The 22,681-nt window shown below is 39.9% G+C and overlaps 1 protein-coding gene across 3 annotated transcripts in view; it reads right to left on the reverse strand.

The window, feature by feature from the left end:
- Positions 1-386: 386 nt before the first annotated feature.
- Positions 387-22,681, reverse strand: part of LOC142491316 (interferon-induced GTP-binding protein Mx2-like) — a 62,638-nt gene continuing 40,343 nt past the window's right edge. For all 3 annotated transcript variants that reach the window (XM_075593704.1, XM_075593703.1, XM_075593705.1), the window contains 10 exons: positions 18,393-18,547; positions 17,526-17,664; positions 15,153-15,351; positions 12,152-12,230; positions 7,381-7,503; positions 4,090-4,231; positions 3,693-3,851; positions 3,388-3,464; positions 1,698-1,955; positions 387-1,335 (listed from right to left, as the gene is read on the reverse strand). In XM_075593704.1, coding sequence (XP_075449819.1) covers positions 1,105-1,335; positions 1,698-1,955; positions 3,388-3,464; positions 3,693-3,851; positions 4,090-4,231; positions 7,381-7,503; positions 12,152-12,230; positions 15,153-15,351; positions 17,526-17,664; positions 18,393-18,547 — 1,562 coding nt within the window. In that variant the 3' untranslated portion in view covers positions 387-1,104. The remainder of the gene's footprint in view (positions 1,336-1,697; positions 1,956-3,387; positions 3,465-3,692; positions 3,852-4,089; positions 4,232-7,380; positions 7,504-12,151; positions 12,231-15,152; positions 15,352-17,525; positions 17,665-18,392; positions 18,548-22,681) is intronic.

Raw genomic sequence — 22,681 nt, forward strand, 5'->3', positions numbered from 1 at the left:
ACGACCAGGACGTCATTTTTATAACTTTTTATAAAAATTGATGAATGAAAGTCCCCCTCAAATAGTGTATTAAACATAATAGGCATATTTGGGCTTTCATTCAGGACACTGGAGACACTCAGGACACTGGGTAAAAACATGTTGCCCATTTTTTTTAAATTGCTTGGGGCATGTTGTTTTAGGAACTATATAATTTGGGGTGAGGGTGTATGTTTCTGCTAGGGGGTATTTTTGCCTTGTCAATTATGGTTTGTGCCTTCTACATTCAGTCCTAAAAATTAATGTGAGAAAAGTCTTGCTCATTTGGGGTCTGTATTAGCCACCAAGTAATGTACATAAACCTAGACTGATCTAGTACCAAAGTAATCAGGGATACAGGGCAATAGTATTTAGTAATCATTTTAATGCAAGGAATTCATTTGTTAGACATATCTGTGACAATATTAAGAAAATAATTCATATTTCTGACAGAGCTCTGCATTCACTGTGGGGAGGTCCATAAACAGAGAGCTAAGAGAGATTTTACATCTTCTGATCCCATAGGATTAGGTTTTCCGACCCTCTGTCACTTCACCAGCAGATATATATATATATCTGTTTGACCTTAATGGGTCTCATCAGTGTGGGGTTGGTTAACTGGCTATGCAATGAAGCAATGAGGATGGGTTTTACCATACTTAGTTAAGTTATGGTGGGTAAAAAAAATTACAAAAACCCTCCACAGCAAAGCATATAGCAAATGGAAATATATATATATTCCTAATTTTGATCTCAGGATTAAATTTTTCACTACACTTGCTACCATTAAAACGGAAATAAGGAGCTGAGTTAGAAGAAATTAGAAGCTATGCTCAATGAGTTAGAGTGTTAGAAGCACAATCGTTTTAAAATATTCTTAGAAACAAATTGTTAAAAAGGTGTATATTATATTTAGGTTGAGGAGGTTTAGTCTTTTATAAAAGACAAAAGCAGCAAAGTTTGACCACTAAATATATTGACCAACTTTTCTATGTGTTACATGTTGGGCCACTATTTTCTCTACTGTATTTTATTCCAATTGAAAGGGATACGGTTTCCCTAAACTAAGTAGACGGCTCCTACTGTTTAACTTGGGAATTTGGCCAAACGTAGACGTGCTCCATTGAGACGCTGGATCCGATCCTTCAGAGCCTGCCTCTGCTTGCTGAGATCCTGCTTTTCCTGAAGCAGCACAATGAACTGGTCCCTGTCTTGTACAAGGTGCATCATTTCATTCTGCAATCTATCTGCATACCCACGAAGAACATAGTACTGGATGATTAGAGGGATCTGATTGGATAGGCGGTCGGTTGTGCCCTAGAAAACAAAAACATTGCGAGATATTGTATCCTCATCACATAATGAATTGTGATAGTCTCCAACAGTGTTATATTTGAAATATTCATGCAACATCATATATGTGGCAAGATGCACAATGCATAGCAAGTTAAAGCTGTAAGGAATGCCTTAATAAAGAAAGAGAGGAGGCTAAAAAAAAGATACATGTTACTGAGGACATTTCAGCTCTAGCAGTTTAAAAGACCCTCACAAATGGGAGTAATGCAAAAGAAAGGTCAGAATAGAGAAATGCTATTATTATATAAATTGGCCCTTCCCATACAGCCCAAATGAATGGGTATTGTAAAAATAAATATACAACATTTTTAAGAGAGGCTCACCTTAAAATATGCGTTTATGTGATAGGTCATTTCAGTAACAGAAATCTGACTTTGGCAGGGTGTAGCTTTTGCTACTGGTGTTTGTCCCAAGGCTTTGGCCGCTTTCACTTCACTTTCGTTGTGAGCATCTCGCGCTTCTTTCAGTTCATTGCCATAGAGATCGTCCTGACAGTAGATGACTTGTTCCATTTTGAACTGAGTTCTGATTGTTTTTTCAGCCTCTTGTTCCTGTTCTTCTCCAATATCTTCAATTTTGCTCTTATGTAAAGTAGAAGAGAGGTGCAGATCAGCACAATAGTTTGAGTTCATGCAACATCAGTCTTGTCGTAAAACGTTACTCAAAACCTTAGCAGTAGAGATGGGCGAACCAGTCCAAACCCGCTTCCCCGAGTTTGCCATTCAAAATCCGTTCTGCTGCGTATAATACGCCGATGGATTGTTACAGTTTCAATTCACCCGGAATCAATCCGAAACCCCCACTGGACACAACCCGCTGGAATTGTAATAATCCGCGTACGGATTGCTGAATCCACGGATTGGATTCTTAAAATCCGTCAGCGGAATCCGCGGATTGTCTTGTCAATAATAATTGTTTTTGAAATCCGCAAAAGGCGAATCGCCCTTTTTGAGACGGATTTGTGGTAAAATCCGCAGACCAAAGGAAACGGTCAATCCGTGGCAGATCCAAATCCCACCCCCCCAAAAAAATCACCCATCTTCACCCATCTCTACTTAGCAGCTATGTACCATGTAAGAAACTTGCTTATCAAATTTCATATATTAGAGAGTGTCTTACGGTTAGATTCACTAAACTAAGGCTGCACTTATAGTCTCAGCGACGGTGACGTTGCGTCACAACAAATGTATTGAATCCGTGCACTTATAGTAGGAGCGACGCGATGGCGTTTGGCCGCGATCGCTGGAAGTCAATTCAATTCGATTTTTTTTCAGCGACTGCAGGGTGACGTCACCATCGCCGGGACTATAAGCGCGGCCTTAGGGGGATATTCACTAAGATCTGTTGTGGGTTAACGCATCTATTCCAGTATAAACTGCCCTTCAAGTGAATATCAGTTCATCTCGGTGCGTTAACGTGCAATAGACCTTAGTGAGTCTCCCCCTAGACTATCCATGTTTTTCAGTCCAAAATTCCTAGGGTCATACTCATCAATGGGCACTATTCTAATATCTTGACATTTTTTATCCACTTTGCATGGTTTTGTTAGCGATATTGCTCCTGAAGAATGCTACAATCTTAGAAAGGCGTGGCACCGTGGCAGCAGCATGAAATTGGTTTGTTAATGCTTTCCCCGTGCTGGCACAAATGAAATAGAGCGATAGCCCCAATCCCTTCTTGTGCTGCTGATTCAAAACAATGGCAGCTTCTCCGGCTGACGCGTTTCGTATGTCTCGATGCAACATACCAGCGGGGGCATTAACATCTGCTGCACCCCGTGCCAGCTCCTGGTGGCCTTGGGCAAATCCCTTTATCTCCCTGTACCTCAGGCACTAAATATACTGTAGATTGTAATTTCTACGGGGCAGGGACTCGTGCCGGCAACAATTCTATATACAGCACTCCTGTCAGCGCTATACAAGAACAAATAATAACAGTTAGTATCTGTACTTGTATAGGGGAATGCCTTAGTGTAGATAACAGTTAATCATTTGATACAAAGAGCTGTCCTACCTTTGCAGCTCTCTGAAGAAAAGGAAATGCCAAAAAATGTTCCGTACAAATTTTTGTGAATGTTGACCGGACTTTTTCTAAGAAGAATAAAAAGATGCAAAGAAATAAAAGTTGATGGCATCAATAAACAATATATGACATAAACTAAGAGTTGCTTTCACTCCTATTAATGAATGAATTAATTCAATTTTTAAATAAATGAGTACAATTTTTTTATCAACAAAAATGCTGAAAACTATATATGAAAGTGGAAAAACCTTTTACATTTTCAAAGTTTTTTTTTTTTATTTATAAATAAATCTCACCAGTGATCGTCTTTAAATCATCCACAGCTGGATCTTCTAAAGTCTGGATTTTCTCCCTTAATATAGATTCAAATGTTCTGTAGTTGATGAATCCAGTAAGCTCTCGCCCACGGTACCGATTCTCATAAAGATCCATGTCCTCTCTTAATTTTTCTTGAACTGAAATGTTAACAGTGAGATGTTTTCTTCCAGACGGGACAAGTCTGAAACTCATTGTGGATTTACCGATAAGGAGGCCTCTCTAAAGCTGGAGGGGCTTTTTACTTGAATAGTTCAAGTAATTGTACACATTCTCCAATGTATTTAGCATTTGAGAAAATATAATACTTATCCTTAAACGTTACAAGCCTCCTGTGATACTGTAGCAAACCCAAGACTAGATCAGCGCTAAACTTACATTTCTTTGATGTTTTATTGAGAGAATGTTCCCAGGAATTGAAGTTTTTTCGGATGCTCGTGAAAAGCTTCAGAGAACCATTGGTTACATCATCTTCCCCTTGGGTTGCATGAATGATTTCATTTGTAAACCGTTGGATTTTCTGCGGGGAAATAATAAGCATTGCAGTGCAGTAAGCATATAAAGTGAATAAATAGACGAGCACATTTTGCTCAGACTTCACATTTGGAATGCTTCGCTAGACGTTAGAGCTGTCAACAGTGTTATGTGTTGTAGGCTTTTTAAAATGCCTGGCATGTCTTGTAGTACTACACTCCAATAGGCGCAGTACCTCCTAGTACCAAAGTTAACTAATGGCAGTGCAACATTTAATGGATTGAAAAGAGGGGACTTTCAAAATAAGAATAACAACCCCCAAAAATGTTTCTGTTAAGCTCTCCATAGCAATTAGATACTTTGAATTGTTTTTTTTTAAATTAACTATCAATACACTTTTATGATAAGAAAATGTGTAGTCTGTTGTATACAAGGTAATATATACTCTGGTGACTTGTATGTATGTATGTATGTATGTCTTTATTTATATAGCGCCATTAATGTACATAGCGCTTCACAGTAGTAATACATGTGGTAATCAAATAAATAACAGATCATATAAATAACAGATCATGGGAATAAGTGCTTTAGACATAAAAGTGACTTGTTGACACTTTGTGTTGGTTGACACATTAGCCAAAGAGGTACAAACAATTATTACAAGATAACAATAGACCTTAAAGAAAAGAAAGACATTTAATAGTTACAAAGCTAATAAGTGAAGTCATTGACATTTAATAAGTTGATTGACAGATACTTTTTTGTTTGCTAGGTGGGACGGCTCCTTTAAAACAAGTACATTTCCTATCTTCAGATTGAACGTATGTTCTTACCCAGCCCTATCCTTCTGCTATGCTTAACACATGCCGATTACTGCTGGTTGGAACTTCTGTTTCACTGCGGCGGTCTCTCAAGGTACAACCGTCTGTCTTCTGTAAACTTCATCAAAGTCAATTGACTTCACCAGGAACCACATCTCTACATTTATTTACTAATGACCCACATTTTTTGCATATCCTTTCCATGACTCACTTTCTCTACCCTAATGTGACAAAAGGGTGAAAATTCCTGAGAGAGGAGGGAGCGGAGCACTCGCCATAGCACTGATCAATATTCAACAAGGTTTTCCTGTTCCAGGTATTCTTTATAGGCGGCTGTACCATCCTTAAAGAGTTAGTACGTCCATCCCTGCCAGAATTTAATTCCTACATTTAAAGGAACCAACTTAAATATTGCTAGACTATATTATATTACACATACAGAGGGGGGGGTCTATCAAGGCTGGAAACTTGGGCAGGTAAATGGCAGATGAAGTTTAATACAGATACTGTAAATGTAACTTTGTGCATTTGGAAAAACAAGAATAAACAGGCGACTTACAAATTAAATGGGGCATAATTTGGCCAATCCTTGATGGAGAAAGATTTAGGAGTGCTTGTAGACAGAAAGCTTAGCAATAGTGCTCAATATCAGGCATTAGCTGCAAAGGCAAATAAGATCTTATCTTGTATTAAATGGGGAATGGATGGAAGGGAAATAAGCATAATTATACCACCTTATAAAGCATTAGATATGCCAGGTCCCCTGACAGAAGCCACTCCACAATGGGGCTGGGCCCGCTGTGGGAGGGGGGGCGCCGCGCTGAGTTTCTCAACGGAGCGCTAAGCCATGCCCCCCGGTGGTTCAGCCAATGACGGTGAACCTGACGGGTGACGTCATGGCCGCGCCCCCATCACTCCCCCGACATGCCCCCCATGTATTTCACCCTGCATCTCACTGCAGACCAGGGAATCGGCTGCACACGCCGCCAGCCTCGCGGGCGCGCGTGCAGCGGAGGCACTGGGGCCATATCCTAAGACACACCTTGAATATGAAGTACAGTTTTCGGCACCACTGTTTAAAAAACACATTGCGGAACTGGAAAAAGTGCAGAGAACAGCCACCAAATGAATAAAGGGGTGGAACATCTGATTTACTGTATGAAAGACTAGCTAATTTAGATTTGTCTACATTAGAAAAGAGACATCTAAGAGGGGATATGATAACTACTGTATATACAAATATATTCAGGGCCAATACAATGAGCTTTCAAAAGAACTATTCATAGGGCAGTACAAACAACACAGGGGTCATCCCTTAAGGTTGGAGGAAAGCAGACTTCACCAGCAACAAAGGAAAGGGTTCTTTACTGTAAGGGCAGTTACAGTGTGGGATTCATTACCCATGGAGACTGTGATGGCAGATACAATAGATTTGTTCAAAAAAAGGTTGGACATCTTTTTAGATGGGAAAGGTATACAGGGATATACCAAATAAGTATACATGGGAAGGATGTTGATCCAGGGATTAATCCGATTGCCAGTTCTTGGAGTCAGGAAATAGCTTGAAAAAAAGGCAGAGCATCTTTTTTGAAAGGTAAGGCATACAGGGTTATAACAAATACGTAAACATGGGAAGGATGTTGATCCAGGGACAAATCTGATTGCCAATATTTGGAGTCAGGAAAGAATTTATTTATGAAACATTGGATAATGTTTCACTGGGGTTTTTATGTTCGCCTTCCTCTGGAATAAAATCGTGTAAATAGAAATATAGAATAAGTATCTGTCATCTAAATTTAGCATACTGTAGGTTGAACTTAGACATATGTCTTTTTTTCAACCTCATCTACTATGTAACTATGTAACTATGTAAGGCAAATTTGGAACAAAAGTGAGCAAACTGTTATATTCATCTTGCATTTCTTTGAAGCATTGTATCAAGGTCTTTGCTCCATGATTTGCACCACGTGCATCAGCTTGTGATTCCGGGAGTGTCAACATGAAGAGTGAGGGAGGATTTACATGACACAGAATAACAATGAGATGTGTCAAGTTCTGTGTCTCTGTGCGTCGCTTCTGAAAGCGTATATCCTACAGCCATGAAATATATTTTTTAGATTAAATCTAATTTTATTCAGAATTGGACAAAGTAATACTGTTAGCTGATCTTTTCGTAACTGGTTTCTCCACCTAATGACCTGGAGTAAGTCTCATTGTTAGCAAATCACTCATTGAAACCAGTTGAATCACACGATTACAAAGGCTCCCTTGTTGGTGTTCAAACGATTTCATTAAGACGTATATTTTTTGCACAGATTTCACCCATTTACATGTCAGGACCATGCACCATACAAGTGCTCCCGTCTCCACCTACATCTATAAGGAACGTAAGCCTCTCTGTGTCCGAGTCAGGAACACCTATGCCGATGTTCTTCAGTTTTTGCTCGGCTTCCTGAAGTCTAGCTTTTATTTGGTCCTCCAGGGTGGGCAGAGTTTTCTGAAAAAGACACCGAAGCTTTGGTTAGATGGGCTCTGCTTTTCTCACACATCTGCATTCCCATTTTCTGTGACTAATCTTCTCTAGGAGGTCAAGTGAAGTTTAGTGGCCAAGGAGTGGAATGAACTTCATTGCGCAGACTTCTCATTTCAGTTCCAGCCTCGACATTAGGTTTTCATCTCGGAAGATAACATAACCAAACACAGATGCTAAATGCATTGTGTAATGTACAGCATATGCCCCAATTAGCCCCTAAGGTCACTATCGCAATTTACGAAATAACGCCAAAACTCCACATGTAAATATCACTCTTCTACCATAGGGTAATGTAGGAGGGTTTATTACAAAACCCTATGGCAGGAAACAAATTAACCTCTTTGATGACTGAAGCTTCCAGTACATGTTAAATGAATGCCTTTAAAGGACTAAGTGACCCATAGATTCAAAATGAATATTTTTTGTCTAAAAATCATGATTTTCTTAATATTTAGCAACTGAGGTTACCATGTTAACATTTTAGACCAGTGGTGCTCAACTACGGTGCTCAAGACCCCCAACAGGTCAGGTTTTAAGGATATCTCGGCTTCAGCACAGGTGGCTCAATCAGTGGCTCAGTCTTTGACTGCTGTATTCAATTAGTGGTTCAGTCTACGATTAAGCCACCTGTGCTGAAGCTGGGATATCCTTAAACCTGACCGCCCGTTGGGAGGGCGGGGAGGACTGGAGCTGAGCACTCCAGGGGAGAGCTCCATTTTAACTTTCCAGGCACTTAATATTTCAAAAGCGTATATTTCCTGAACAAATTAGATTGTAAGCTCTTCGGAGCAGTGACACATTTTCCTAAATGTTACTTTTATGTCTGAAGAACTTCTCCCCTTTATGTGTTATTTACACTGTTTATTATTTATATGATTGTCACGTATATTACTGCTGTGAAGCGCTATGTACATTAATGGCGCTATATACATAAAGACATACATACATACAGTACATACATAAACACATACACAACTACAACAGAGCATCAGATTTAAAAAAAAAATACAGAAACACTGTAATGAGGTAAAAGTTTTAGGTAAGTAAAAATTTAAATGTAAAATAAGGCAATGAGCGCAGAAGTCTGATTTAATCAATCTGACAATAAAACGTTACCATTAATAAAATTAGATGATTCAGTAAGGTCACATGAGGATGGGCTGCCAGCAAAGAGGGTTTTTTCAATAGTATAATTAACAAACGTAGATTTCATAAACCAGCAATCACTAGCAAATTAGAGGAGGCAAGGTAAATGGAAGAGTTTTATATTTGGGAAATGAATGCCTCCAGCATTTTGGGCAGATACAATTTAGAAAGAGCAATCCTGGTTTTGTTCCCTCTCCGGATGAAATGAAAAAAAAAATATTTTTTTTTCTAGAGAGCATTTGCAACATACAGTATATTAAGTAATTTTAGGATATAATATCACCGTAAGAAGACACTTACACTTATTTGTTTAGATTAATTTGTCAGAATCTTAGAGCCAATTTTCAGTAAATGAAATCTACATATAGACTAAAGATGGATTAATAGTGACTCTCTTACCTAGATACAATATAGGAGGGCCACAGTCATGCGGCACGTTCCCTTCTAAGGACCCGCCACAAAGTGAAAATCGCTGGAAAGCGGAACCGGCAATTTTCGTTATGTGCGCATGCGCAGACCGGCAATGTGCCGTTCTACACATGCGCAATATCGGCAAAACCCCCCCATACTGCGCAGGCGCCACCCCGGACCGGCAGTTCTGCGCATGCGCAGACATGGCGGCCCCCTTCTTTGTACCGGCAGATTGCCGAAAAGTGGGGCGCCGAGAAGCGGGGCGCCAAGAAGCGGGGCCTTGCTGTAGATACAATTGACAGTCGCTCTAAACTGAGGGGGGGGGGGGGGGCTACCCAAGGATTTATGCATCCTAGGAAGCTATGAAAAACTAATTTTAGGAGAAAAAGAGATAATCCTTTAGCGTGGGTGCACTCCTGCATAGATCCCGTTAGTGTGTATTAGAACTTTAGTGTGTATTAACACATCAAAGCCAGTGAGAGTTTAGAAAACCCTTATATCAAAAAGACCAAGCGAATGAGGAATCTCACATGGGGAGAGGATCACCCAAACTCTGTTATCCAGATTTTAACAAATGGTATATATATTGGTTTATACCAGTGAGGGATCAGAAAGACCTCGTTGACAGCAAAATAACCAGACTGGGTCTGTTGTATAGCAAACCTCTACGGAGAGGAGCACACCCTGGTCCCAAAGTGTCAAGCTATTAGGTTAATAATTGTTGTCTAGATGCTTCTCATGCATGCAGCATCTATATAGTGTCAATTAAAATTGGTTTTAACACATAAAAGTAAATCACACTCAAATAGTAAGATAAATAAAAAGAGGGTAGCAGCAGGCTGCGTGAGGCTAGCCCAGTGTAATCACATGGATTATTAACCAATGAAAGTTTATTTGGTTTGTTTGCAGAATTATCTCACTACCTTAGAGTAAGTATTTCGGAACACGTAGGTATTTAGTGTTTTGCTACTAATTATATGTGAATTGTATCACTATCACACACAAAATGTTTCAACACATGTAACTATGATATACGGGTTTTCTAAACTCTCACCGGCTTTGATGTGTTAATATACACTAAAGTTCTAATACACACTAACGGGATCTATGCAGAAGTGTAATCCAGATCGCAATCGGTTCCAAGGCAATATCGTAAAGTAAAGGATAAAGTGGGCACCCCTGCCTGGTACCTATTCCTAGAACATAAGAGGTTGGAACAGGAATTGGAATCTGTGTAGTGGCTGTAGAATAATCATAAAGGGCTTTTGTTGCCTTGAGGATATTCACTTCCAAACCAAAGTGCTCCATAGAGGTAAAAGAGTGGTCCCAAACAAATAAGTCAAACACTTTTTCCACATCCAAACTGGAAACAACTGATGAATACCGTACGTCAAATTATTGTAATTTCTGTTTTCCTGAATTTTAGACACTGAGGGGCTTATGAACTTAGGGGATGTTGGAGTGTTGCATTATCTTTGAGTTCTGACTTTTTGCACAATGTATCAAGGACATACAGTAGAGGCAACGTTTATTCTAACATTTGCCGTAAACTAGCCGGGTTACATTCTGGGTATGTGCTGGGTATGTGCTGGGTATGTGCTGGGTATGTGCTGGGTATGTGCTGGGTATGTGCTGGGTATGTTCTGGGCTAGTTTGAGGCACGTTTAAGGCATTTCTGCATTGACTAACGACCCATAGGATTAACACAGCAGGGATCCCTGGCAGTCCAATTCAGTTTGAATGGGACTGCCAGGGACCCCCGGTGTTAATCTGATAGGCCATTAATCAATGCAGAAATGCTGGGGCTAGTTTAACGAAAGTTTAAGGCTTGTATTCAGAATGTACCTGGGTGTTTCCTGGGTTTTTTGGGGAATTGCCACTGGTTTTTGTTAGAATAAGAGTTGCCTCTACTGTAAATCCAGTTTTTGCTTGATGTGCATCATCTTTTGGGGGGGGGGGGGGATTGTCAGTAGAGGTATGGAAGAGTTGCAGGATGCACATATTATAATGAGATGTGTGAAATTCTGTGCCTCGGTTTGTTATGTTTCTTTCAATCGGCTCAAAAATATCTGCCAGGTCTTGGGTGACGTTAACTTTTTTTTCTTACAAATCTGCGATTGATGTATGTAACTGGAGCAACATGTTTGGTACATACTGTACAGTATGAAGACATTTTGTACCAAAGTTAGTGCAATGGTTGCCTGTGTTACAAAAAAAGTGTGTGTGTGCCAAGCACGTGCGTTGTACATGATACAATTGACTTATCATAACTAAATTAAGATACATATATTTTGGATTGTAAAGTATCTAAATAGCATTACTGTCAAAATTCTTTCATTCAATCAAAATCATATAAATCAAAATACAATTTCAGTGACAAAACGCAAAGACGTTTGAGTTACAACGCTCGTGCTCGGCACCCCTCCCCCTTCTTTTTTTGTTATAATAATTACAGTGACTATATTATAATAATCTATATATAATTCATGTGTTACTGTATATGTTTACATACCTTGAATCTTTTGCACTTCTCCAGTTTTTATTAGAAATTGTACCTTTGTAACATTTTTGCTATTTGCACTTCTATATTTGTACACACTGGGAATTGCTCTAATATCACTGTTCCTTTTGTTTGTTTGTGTATCTGTACAGGCACACGCACACACTACAGCCACGTGAGCAGAAGTGTGAGTGTGCGCGGTGGTGGCCGCTTCTGTGCATGCACTGGCACCACCGGCTGCCTCTGCACATATGCTGGCGGCGCCAGCCACCTCTGCGCATGCGTTGGTGACGCCGGGCGCCTATACGCATGTGCTGACGGCGGCTGCCACTTCTGCACATGTGTGCAATACAACGGCCACTTCTGCGCATGCGTAAGCCAGCACTAGTCAAATAGGTCACTTCCGTTTCACATTTTCGTGTCCATGAAGGAGTTTTGTCTCATAAAATGTACTAGGTGCCACTAAAGAAGTTTCACTCTAAAAACCCTGTCTAATTTAATAAAATTGGAAGCAGCGTTCACAGATCACTCTATTGCCGTAGTTTTTATACTTACGATGATATGTGCCACCAGCTCATTGGTAAGCTTTTCTGCCAGAAGAGGAATTGTAGCATTTCCTTCTTCCAGAAGAACACTAGAAGAAAAATATTGACATAGTGTATGATCATTGGTAACAGTGGAAAACTTTTCCCCCCGTGCAACAGTGAAGGGAAAGTTTCATAAATTCATTCATTTTTGTTTGCTTTACAATGCATTGCAAAGTTGTCAGGTATTGAAGGGGATTTGCCTTCCCCCCATAACTTATTAGCAGAACAGTGTTCAGGAGACAAGTTACATGACTGTACACCATGCAGAAGCAAATGCCATCAATATTAGAAATACAATTTAGATGGATACTGTGTCCCTCTGTCAGAGCGCCCAAACTTGATTTTTGTTACACTAGAAAATACATTTGTTTCAGCCAAATATCCTGACTAGAGATGTGCGAATATCCTCAAATGTGATTTGATTTATAAATGTCTTTTAATTCTCACAATAGATAAAACTATCACTTGTGAGCACATTTACATGTCTCAGACAGGTCTGCAACCCTATCTGTCTCTTCGCATACGGTGCTTCCACTGCAGCCAGGGATTGTGGGAAATCACATGCAAATGAGCATGTAACCCTTTACTGTCACTGTTAATTCGCACACTAAATTCACCACATTTTTGTAAAATGTTGCCTGAATTTATTAAAAATGGCAGCATATAAAGGGTCACGTGACCTGAATTTCGGTTTATTTGACCAGCATGTTGACTTTTAATGCGGGAGAAAGGTCTTTTGCAAAATTTGAGGATTTACGCAGGTCAATGGCAAGCCGCAGTGGATGATGTCACGGCTTCCTATTGGCCTACGTGACATGGGTTCTTTAAGCCACCATACAGTATAAAATCAGTCGAAGACTGAGCCACTGATTTAGCCACCTGTGCTGAAGCAGGGATATCCTGAAAACCTGACTTGTTGGTGGCCCTTGAGGACTGGAGTTGGCCAGCCCTGATGTACACTATCAGGCCTTAAAGCAGCAGTTCAAGCAATATCCTACATGTGTTTTTTTTGTTTTTTTAATTAATTAATACTTGTAGCATTTAAAAATAAAATGTTTTAAAGACATTTTTAATGTTTCTAATGTAGGAAGCATTTCCAAAGTGACCGCCCCTTCCCCTTCTGATAGGCTCTGGCTCTTGAGCCCCGCCCTCTCTCTATCAGTGCACCAATTGTACCTAGTAACTGCCCTGTCAATCATATTCCAGGAACTACATTGCCCAAAATGCTGAATTAAATAACCCAGAGCAAAGCGATTAATTACAGGAGAACGGATCGATCTGCAGCTCAGCTAATCACTTGTCAGTGTGCAGATTGTATTGATGCACTTATTGAATGGGGAAAAGGATATATATATATATATATATATTTTAAACGGCAGCTTGAACTGCAGCTTTAATACATCATGATGAATTGGGGTGGGAGGGGAAGCACAGATAAAATGAAATAGATTCCGTTAGTGGGAGGAATTTAATGCATTGTTAACTGTTACTCTGCTTCTGACCCTGTAAGTGGACACATCCTATTGTTCTAATTGTGTGGTTACAGAGGAATACACAAACTATGCCTTCTACATAAAGCTTTGTTGCGATTACAGGTGTATTCAGCTCACACGTTTATGGAAAAGCATATGAACAAAATCAAAACATTAATGTCTTATACTCTCTCTTTTCTGATATCTAGTTTCCTGAACAGGGACCCTGCATAACTCTGTGGTTGTATGAAATCCCCACCAGGCAACATATTTTGTATAATATATAAAATGTGTGTGTATATGTATGTGTGTGTGTGCGTGTGTGTGTGTGTGTGTGTATATGTATGTATATATATATATATATATATATATATATATATATATATATATATATAGCAACTGTAAATATTCCTGTATATTCATTTGCATGTCTTAGACAGGTCCGCAACCCTGTCTTTCACCATTATCGCCTAGCACACAGCACTTCCACTGCAGCAAAGGATTCTGGGAAATGACATGAGAATGAGCACACAGTGCCACCTTTTATCTCAAGCTCACATTACATGAACAACAATTGGCTAAGGGTTGTTCATGTAATGTGAGCTTGAGATAAAAGGTGGCACTGTGTGCTCATTTGCATGTCATTTCCCAGAATCCCTTGCTGCAGTGGAAGTGCTGTGTACTGGTCGATAATGGTGAAAGACAGGGTTGGAGACCTGTCTAAGACATGCAAATGAATATACAGGAATATTTACAGTTGCTATATGCTATACTGTGGAGGGGTTTGTCACTTTTACCCACCATAACCTTAATAAATGTAAATACATATACATATACATATACATTTTTTTTAAGTCTGTAAATGCATACAAGATATCGAAATATTCTAAATAAATAAAATGTTATGCATATTTATTTTCCATATTTCCGAATAAATGTAATCCAAAAGGCACTAGCCCAGGGGACTCCAGTCTTCATGGGCCACCAACAGGTCGGGTTTTAAGGATATCCCTGCTTCAGCACAGGTGCAGTCTTCGATTGAGCCACCTGTGCTGAGGCAGGGATATCCTTAAAACCAGACCTGTTGGTGGCCCTTGAGGACTGGAGTTGCCCGCCCCTGTACTAGCCTTTTTGCAATAGGGCATTTAGTTCCTACTCACAAAGGAAAGTTACTCAGAAATGTATGTCCCTTTCGCACCAGGAGAATAAATTGTATTCCTATCACAATTTCACGGCCAATGACACCGGTTTGTATATTTCACAGGTGTCCGTGCAGCCACCTCTTAGCTGAAGTCCCAGAAGAGTATTTCTACATCACTTCCATGGAAACTAGGGCTATTTTCCTTTCCCTTTAACAGGACATCCAATGAAAAGGTGATTTTACAAAGAATGTCATTAGCAAATGTGGCAGTGAAGCCCGCAAACGTACCCTCCACATATTCCCAGGGCAGGAGCAATAAAATAGCCAATGGCAAAGTACATGTACGTAGGTTTTACCTAAAGTGTTCGTGCTCCTCAAAGAAGGTCTTCTCTTTCTGCAAAGCATCATGCAGAGAAAGGTTGTCCTGGATTTCCTGCTGCCCGCGACATTTGACAATCATGTAACCTTTTTCGAGGGTGTAAACCAGGTTTCGGACAACGCTAACAATGTCCTGCTCTGCTCCTCTGTCAACCAAGTCTGGTTTAGTCAGGATCCCTGCAGAGGAATCAGACGGAGAACACAGTGTTAGCGCATAGAACATGCAATCCTGCCGCCTTCACAATGCAATTTGACTAGAAGAAAACAGGACTAAAAGCCAGTGGCACTGAAGTGTTTATAAGCAAAAGATAAGTCACTGCAGTGGAGTGATACATTCAAGCAATATCCTACAGTACGTGTGCTTTATTTTTTATTTAAATAAATCAGTTCTGTAGTATTAGATACTTACTGCATTTTTTTAATTCAACTCTCTGCCATTTTTAATGAGGATTAATATACTGAGCATCCATTGACTTCCATAGCAGGCTTTAGCCCACCTCTCCAGCAGGGCCAGATCTTTGCAACACTTTCCTGTTTGTTGCCAATGTTCCCAGCAGTTTGAGCAGCAAACTGTAAGGCCTCGTTCAGGGTGCAAGCTTCGGAGGGAGGGCGTGCTGCCGTGCGAGCTGCCGTGGGACACAATGTATTCAAATTGAATACTGGTTGTCAGGGTAGCAGCTGCCCTGTCTCCGAAGTACGGAGTTGACGCTGGCTACAGTTTCAATAAACAACCCAAGTCGTTTTTTGAAGCTGCAGCAGCGTCACTGGGACCTCGGCAGCCAATGAAATCATTCTTGAGAATGATTTCAAGACTGCAACTTCGATCCCTAACCTCAGGTCTGTAGTCCCGCCCCCTCCCCGCCTCCTCAACTCCTGAAAAAGTCTGCTGGGGAGGATGAACACACATCGCCCAGCAGACTGCCGCCCGCCCTCGCGAACGCCCGCCCTCCAACTCCTGCCTCTGGCACCCTGAACGAGGCCTTACAATAGCAATGTTACCTTAGTAATATCAGGATACATTGTTGCTGCTGAGTTGCACTAACTGAAGGATTGATTGAAACTGAAAGGCAGCCATTACGTGAACCCAGGCAAACAGGATCTTTGCTGATCGATCACGGGAAAACAAATTGATCAGCAGAATAGATCAGTAGTTTTCAATAAAGCTAATCACAGGCTGCATATATTAAAACAAAATAAGATGTATTCTTTTTTAAGTGCCACTCAGACTGCCTCTTCAAGTCAATGTAGTTGGAATTTGTCCTCATTTTAAACCAGCGGTTCACAACCTTTAACCATTTGGTTGTTGACACGTAGCTCCTACATCATGGGGTCTGCTAGCACGCTTTACTAGCGGAGATCGGGTCCAGCGCTACGTAACTTACACTGATGAGGAACGGAATGGGGAGGATTCCGTTCTTTCGGACATCAGTGACAGAGCAGCAGTGATGTGATTGCGAGTGTCAGAGGGGCTGTGGCAGTCTGGTGCTGCGGCCCCTCACGCATACAAGGGGTTAAAGACATGTGGATCCCTTTAGAGATGGGTGGTGACTCCGTAAGACCCCTTAAAAATGTATTGTGACTTTATGGAACACTAATGAATTTATACGATGTACATAAAAGTACTGTCACAGTGGCATGGCTTACATCTTCTCAATAAAATAGCTTTGTACATTATATTTCATTTCTAATATTATGAAGTTGTATTGTATGGATGGATGTATACATACACATGTGTGATACACACACATACACATACACACACATACTCTTACGTCACTAACATTCAGGGACCATTTAACACCTTAAATCATAAATCGCATACTGCACAGGGGGGAGGGATAGGCTTCAGTCACAGATACATTCCAGAAAGCACATGGTGATCTCTCTAAAGGACCAAAGGGAACTAATGTCAGTGACATGTTTAAGGGACTGCATCTAGGTGATAGATAACTTTTTTATCCCAAATCTGACACCTACTGTATAAATATTGTTTAATCAGTTTTTAAATTAATTTGTAAACATGTATAGCTACGACTTGAGCCCATTCAGAGGCCCTTAAGAAATTCAATTTGCAATTATTTTCCCAAAATATAAAAACTGTCAAATATTTGCTATTAGTATGATTAGATATGTTAAGGAAGTTTTAACATTTGTTTGACCGAATCTTGTTTCCAGGCCAGCCAGTGGGATCGTTCCTTCAACCAATAAAAATATCACCCTCACCCAACAGGTGGAATTTAGTTTGGTTTTCTGCCACTGGCACAGTGACTAGTAACCTATGAAGCTCACAACTTTGGGAAACAAACGGTACAGTATGTGTAGTCTTTAGGATATAAAACATTTCCCATTACCTAATGTTCTTTCTCCAGAGGGGTCCACATTTCGAGCCATTTCAAGGGCTTCGGTTGTCGCTATATCCACGTTACTGGGAACCACAACCAAGTTGATTGTTTCTTGCTTTATGATGTACTTCTTGATCATCTTCTTGATCTACAACGAAATGTTTGTGCGTTATATTAAAGTGTTGGCATATTTCAATCATTTTTTCAATTTGAGGAAGCACTTTGGATTTAAGTGATCACAATTATCTTGTGGTTGGTTGCTTAGTTTAATGCTCATGCGTTTGAGTTTTCAGCATTTTGTAACTACTATATGGACATTTCCATCCCTTTAACAGTCGTTTTCTGATGCATCCCCTTTATCCATCATTCAACATAAAAGACTAAGAGGGTACCTCTATATAGTCCAAAAGCAACTATTCTGGCCGCTTTTAGTAAAAGATCTCCATAGGTTTCAATGGCGATTTTCATACGAAAATGGCATTTTTGACATATGTAGAAAATAGCCCAATAGGGACATATACATTTTTTGGGGGGAGAACATCTGGTGAAATTTAAGGGCAAATAAAACACACCATTAACTGAAGGAAAAAAAAATTTTCATAGGGATTTTTTTAATTGATACAGTACATCTGCTACACTTTTTCTGTCATTGAATTAAACCGCTTAATAAGTTACACCCCCTATTTTTATCCTCATAGATAACTTAAAACTTTTCTGTTTAACATCATTGCAAATTAAAAGTATGTAATGTGGTATTAAAGCATTAGAAGTAAATGTTTTATGGTGTTAGCTACACATTTTAAAGCTATTTGTGCAATAATACTTAATTTTATGGCTGAATAAACAATCTGATATAGACTACAGGAGCTGTCAAACCTGATCACCGATATCCTTGGGCTGATTGGGTAAAGCAACCCTTGTGATCCCAGGCAGATCAATCAATGTCAAGTCTGGAACATCTGGAGAAGTGACCTCCAACGTTATGAGTTCATCGCTGATTCCATTCCCATCACCAGCAATAAAGTTCTGTGCTGTGAACAAGAGCGAGACAACTTCAGGATTTAACAACTGGAGATTCATCAAAGATCAACAAGGAATCTGAAAACAAATCTGCATGATCACAGTGCAAAAAAATTCAATAAACAGGAAATATTAGGGGCCACTTAAACAGATCGGAATGCAGCTTGTTCATTAAAGTACAGTGCAATGTAAATTTGACCTCACCAGTCACAAAGTAATTGGTTTGATCCATGCTGAAGTGAATTGGAGAGATACAGAATTGTAATGTAATATTTTATATAGTCATTATTGTATAGCCAAAATCGTCTGAAATATTTTGAGCAAAGTAGAAAAAAAGCTTAAAATACTGCAGGTTACCATGAATGTATTTCTTTATCTATAAAATATGTTACCAGTAAGTAATACATTGAGAGTTACCTCTCGTTTTTAAATATGTCCTGAGCATAGAGAATGAACGAACAGCAACATGAATATATACTGTATACTGTTTACTTCTGCTACATTGTAAGTAGCTTCATTGCGTGTGACAATACAATCTCACAGTACTTCACCATATTGGATTTTCTCTATCATTTTCAGGATTACTCTCATCGTGTGTCACACGGATACAGTGTAACTGTTCCTGTATACTGAAATACTTTTAGTTAACTTTAATCTTCTATATTGGCTTTTTGTTTACTTTCCATTGTATCTAATTGTTGTTATTTGTGTAGAACCTTAAACATTGTTGCAGCAAATTTAGACACTATCACCAGATCCTAAGACAGTTTGTTTTCTGCGCATCCATTTTTTGCACACATGAATATATATATATATAAAGCAGAAAATAGCCGTGTTAGTCCAGTTGCGATAGTGCAGAATAAATGAGTTCTTCAGTATTAGGTGATACCTCTTTTATTGGACTAACAATTTATGTCATAGTACAAGCTTTCAAGAGTTATCCTCTCTTCTTCAGGTCAAGCAATACTGATATACAAAGGATTCTATGGCTAAAACAGTGTAGAGAAACAAAAAAAACAACAACAAAAACAGATATGTACTGTAGATAAGGTAGGGTGTTAAAAGTGTTTGAAGCCAGAGGACGGTGACAAGGGAAGGTGGGGAGGGGGAGGGATGCTGGGTGGGGGGGGGGGGGGAGAGAAAGTGTTGATAAGAATGGAGGCAAGCAGGATAATTACAAACAATTTTGATAGGGTGTGAGAAAACCCATGTCCGCATTAAGTCCTTTGGTTTTGGTGTCCAAGAGTCTTATCATTCTGAGTTCAAATGTTTTCCGTTCTTGGGTGCATTTAAACATTCCGTTGAGGATTTTGATTTTTAAATCATTTACGGAATGATCTGGTTGTGAGAAGTGATGTCCCACAGGTGAGCAGTATCTTCCTTCTTTGTGATGGAGTATAGAGTGTCTGTGCATATTCATTCTTCCTTGTAGTTTTTGGCTGGTTTCCCCAATGTAGCAACCTTGGTCACATTTGTTGCACTGAATCATATACACTATATTCCTGGATGTGCAGCTGTACTGTATGATCCTTTAACATTGAATGTTCTATGGTTGTGACTGGCTGTGGGATCTTGGCAAATATGTTTGCAGAGTTTGCAGCGTTTGTTGCTGCACGGCTTTGTGCCATTATCCATGTCTTTAAAATCGTTGTGAAGTTTTCTGCTGACTAATTTCTGTTTGAGGTTTGGTGGTTGCCGGAATGCAAGAATGGGAGGTTTGGGAAAGATTTCTTTTAATGTCGCATCCTCTGCCAGCATGGGTTGCAGATCTTTGTTCCTACCACACGCATACCACTAGTGACCACATACAACCCTACCCTAGAGGGTATACGAAAAATAATCAAAGATCTGCAACCCGGACTATAAAGACTAAATCCATTGGAGGAGAAACGCAGGAGCATATAAGTTAACAAAACAATAGTACAGATGGCCAAGTGTTTTTTATCTGCCGTCAAATTCTATGTTGCAACAATTTTAAGTTACTTTTTTTCCCTCCCATCTTGCAGTCTCTCTCGCACGTGTTTCCTTCCTCTGACCCAGATTCTGCCACCCTAAATCTCTCCTCTGGGGCAATGCACAAAGCCAACTTTCCAGGAATGGTGACGCTCTGAAATCCACAAACCTACCAACCTTGATGTGAAGTTCTTCCCAACATTTCAATGAGCCTGCCACCATCTTGCTGCAGACCATGACCTCTTGTCCTAGCACTTCTTTCTCTGAAATATGCTTCCCAACTGTACTTCTGTTGAAGTCCTCTATGTATTTGAAAGTTGCAAAGGGAGCCCTTCTCTCATCCAAGCTATACATGTTAAGGTCTTTAATTCTCTGCTAATATGTCCAAAACGTCGCCCCAACCCTCCAATTTGTCTCCGCTTTATATAAACCTGTTTTCACTGTGGACTTGTGTCGACGTTAGGACCTACAGCAGTAAGTGACCCCAAGGTGAGGAATTCATTTCTTGCTCTAACCTCTTGATGCTGGGGTACATGGACTATGATTTTGATCTTTGTTTGCACTACATCATTGCTGGTATAACCAAATAAACTGCGCAAGATGGGGGCTTGCTGATTAATGGTATTGTCCAGGAGCCATTTTGTAGCAGGCTGGGCGGGGAACCAATTTGTCTCAATCATTGTTTATAACTAAAACTTATTTTTTACATACAGGCATACCCCGGTTTAAGGACACTCACTTTAAGTACACTCGCGAGTAAGGACTTATTTTCAATAGCACCATACCCATCTGTCCGTACGTTCGCTTCGTGAGCATGGACACTTTTTCTGCCCTACAGACCGCCGTAGAAGTGACTCGCTGATTCCCCTCGCCTAATAGGCAAACGGCAGCTCGCGCATGCGCCTGTCAGCACGTTCTGAACAGCAATACTGGCTCCCTACCTGTACCGAAGCATGGATAAGTGGGAAAAAGGTAGTGCTTCACCTTAAGAACATTTTCGCTTTACATACATGCTCTGGACCCATTGCGTACATTAATGTGGGGTATGCCTGTATATATATATATATATATATTTTGTTTGTTAACATATTTTGATGCATTTCTAAGGTTTGTCGCCTTAATAAATAAATAATTAAGTGCCACCTGTATCTGCTTGGACGATATGGGAGGAAGGGTTAGGCATTGTCAGCACCTAATTACACATTATGTACTAATATTTTAAGTCCTTGCTATTTTACTTGTTATCGTTTAGAGCGCCAGAAAATAACTATGTCTTTTACTAAAGATATTAAAGAGCATCGGACCCAGTACAGACCCCTGAGGTACAACACTGGTCACCGTCCCCTCTTAATGTTCTCCATTTACCACAACTCTGTTGCCTATCCTTTATCCATTGTCATCCATTCAACCACCATAGAATCCAATCCCAAGCATTGCAACGTGTGTTACAGTCTTCTATGTGGAATTGTGTCACCGGCATTACTAAAATATATATAAGTTATACCTACTGCTCCACCGTATTACTTTAGTCACCCAGTCCAAACAATCAATTAGGTTAGTTTGACATTATCTCATCGCAGTAAACCCAATGCTTTTGGATTTTCGATATTCAACAATTCTTTCTTTCCGCAGTGTTTCCATTCATTTCCCCAGTAATGATGACTATTTGCCTCTACCCTACTTTCACTTTTGTGAAGTGGGACTACATTTGCGCTTTTCCAGTCATCTTGAATGACACCTGTTAATATTAACTGGTTAAATAGTTATATTAATGGTGTTGCCAGCACACCCCTAAGCTCTTTTAATACCCTGTGATATATCCCATCTGGCCCCATTGACTTGTCCACTTTCCGTTTTGAAAGTCCCAGTAGGTCTCTCCTCTCTGTAAATGTACTTGTGTCCAACTCCTTACCATTTATATTTCTGTCACCCACCTGTGGCTCCTTCACCTTCAGCTGGGAAGACTGGGCAAATAAATGAAAGGGATCTGCTACAGGTATGCCTTTGTCTCGCTCAACATGACCTTTCTATATCTAAAAAAGGTTTTCTACCCCTTCTTTACTGACCTACTTGTAGCCTTTTTCTCTTTTGTTTTAACCTTTGCACATCTGACTAATTGCTTAGCCTTTTCCTGCCTAGCCTGATGTAGTTCTTTATTTCTTCTTCTGCGTCTGCCCAAATTTCCCAAAAGC

Source organism: Ascaphus truei, chromosome 3 (genome assembly GCF_040206685.1).
Source record: "Ascaphus truei isolate aAscTru1 chromosome 3, aAscTru1.hap1, whole genome shotgun sequence".
Taxonomy (NCBI): domain Eukaryota; kingdom Metazoa; phylum Chordata; class Amphibia; order Anura; family Ascaphidae; genus Ascaphus; species Ascaphus truei.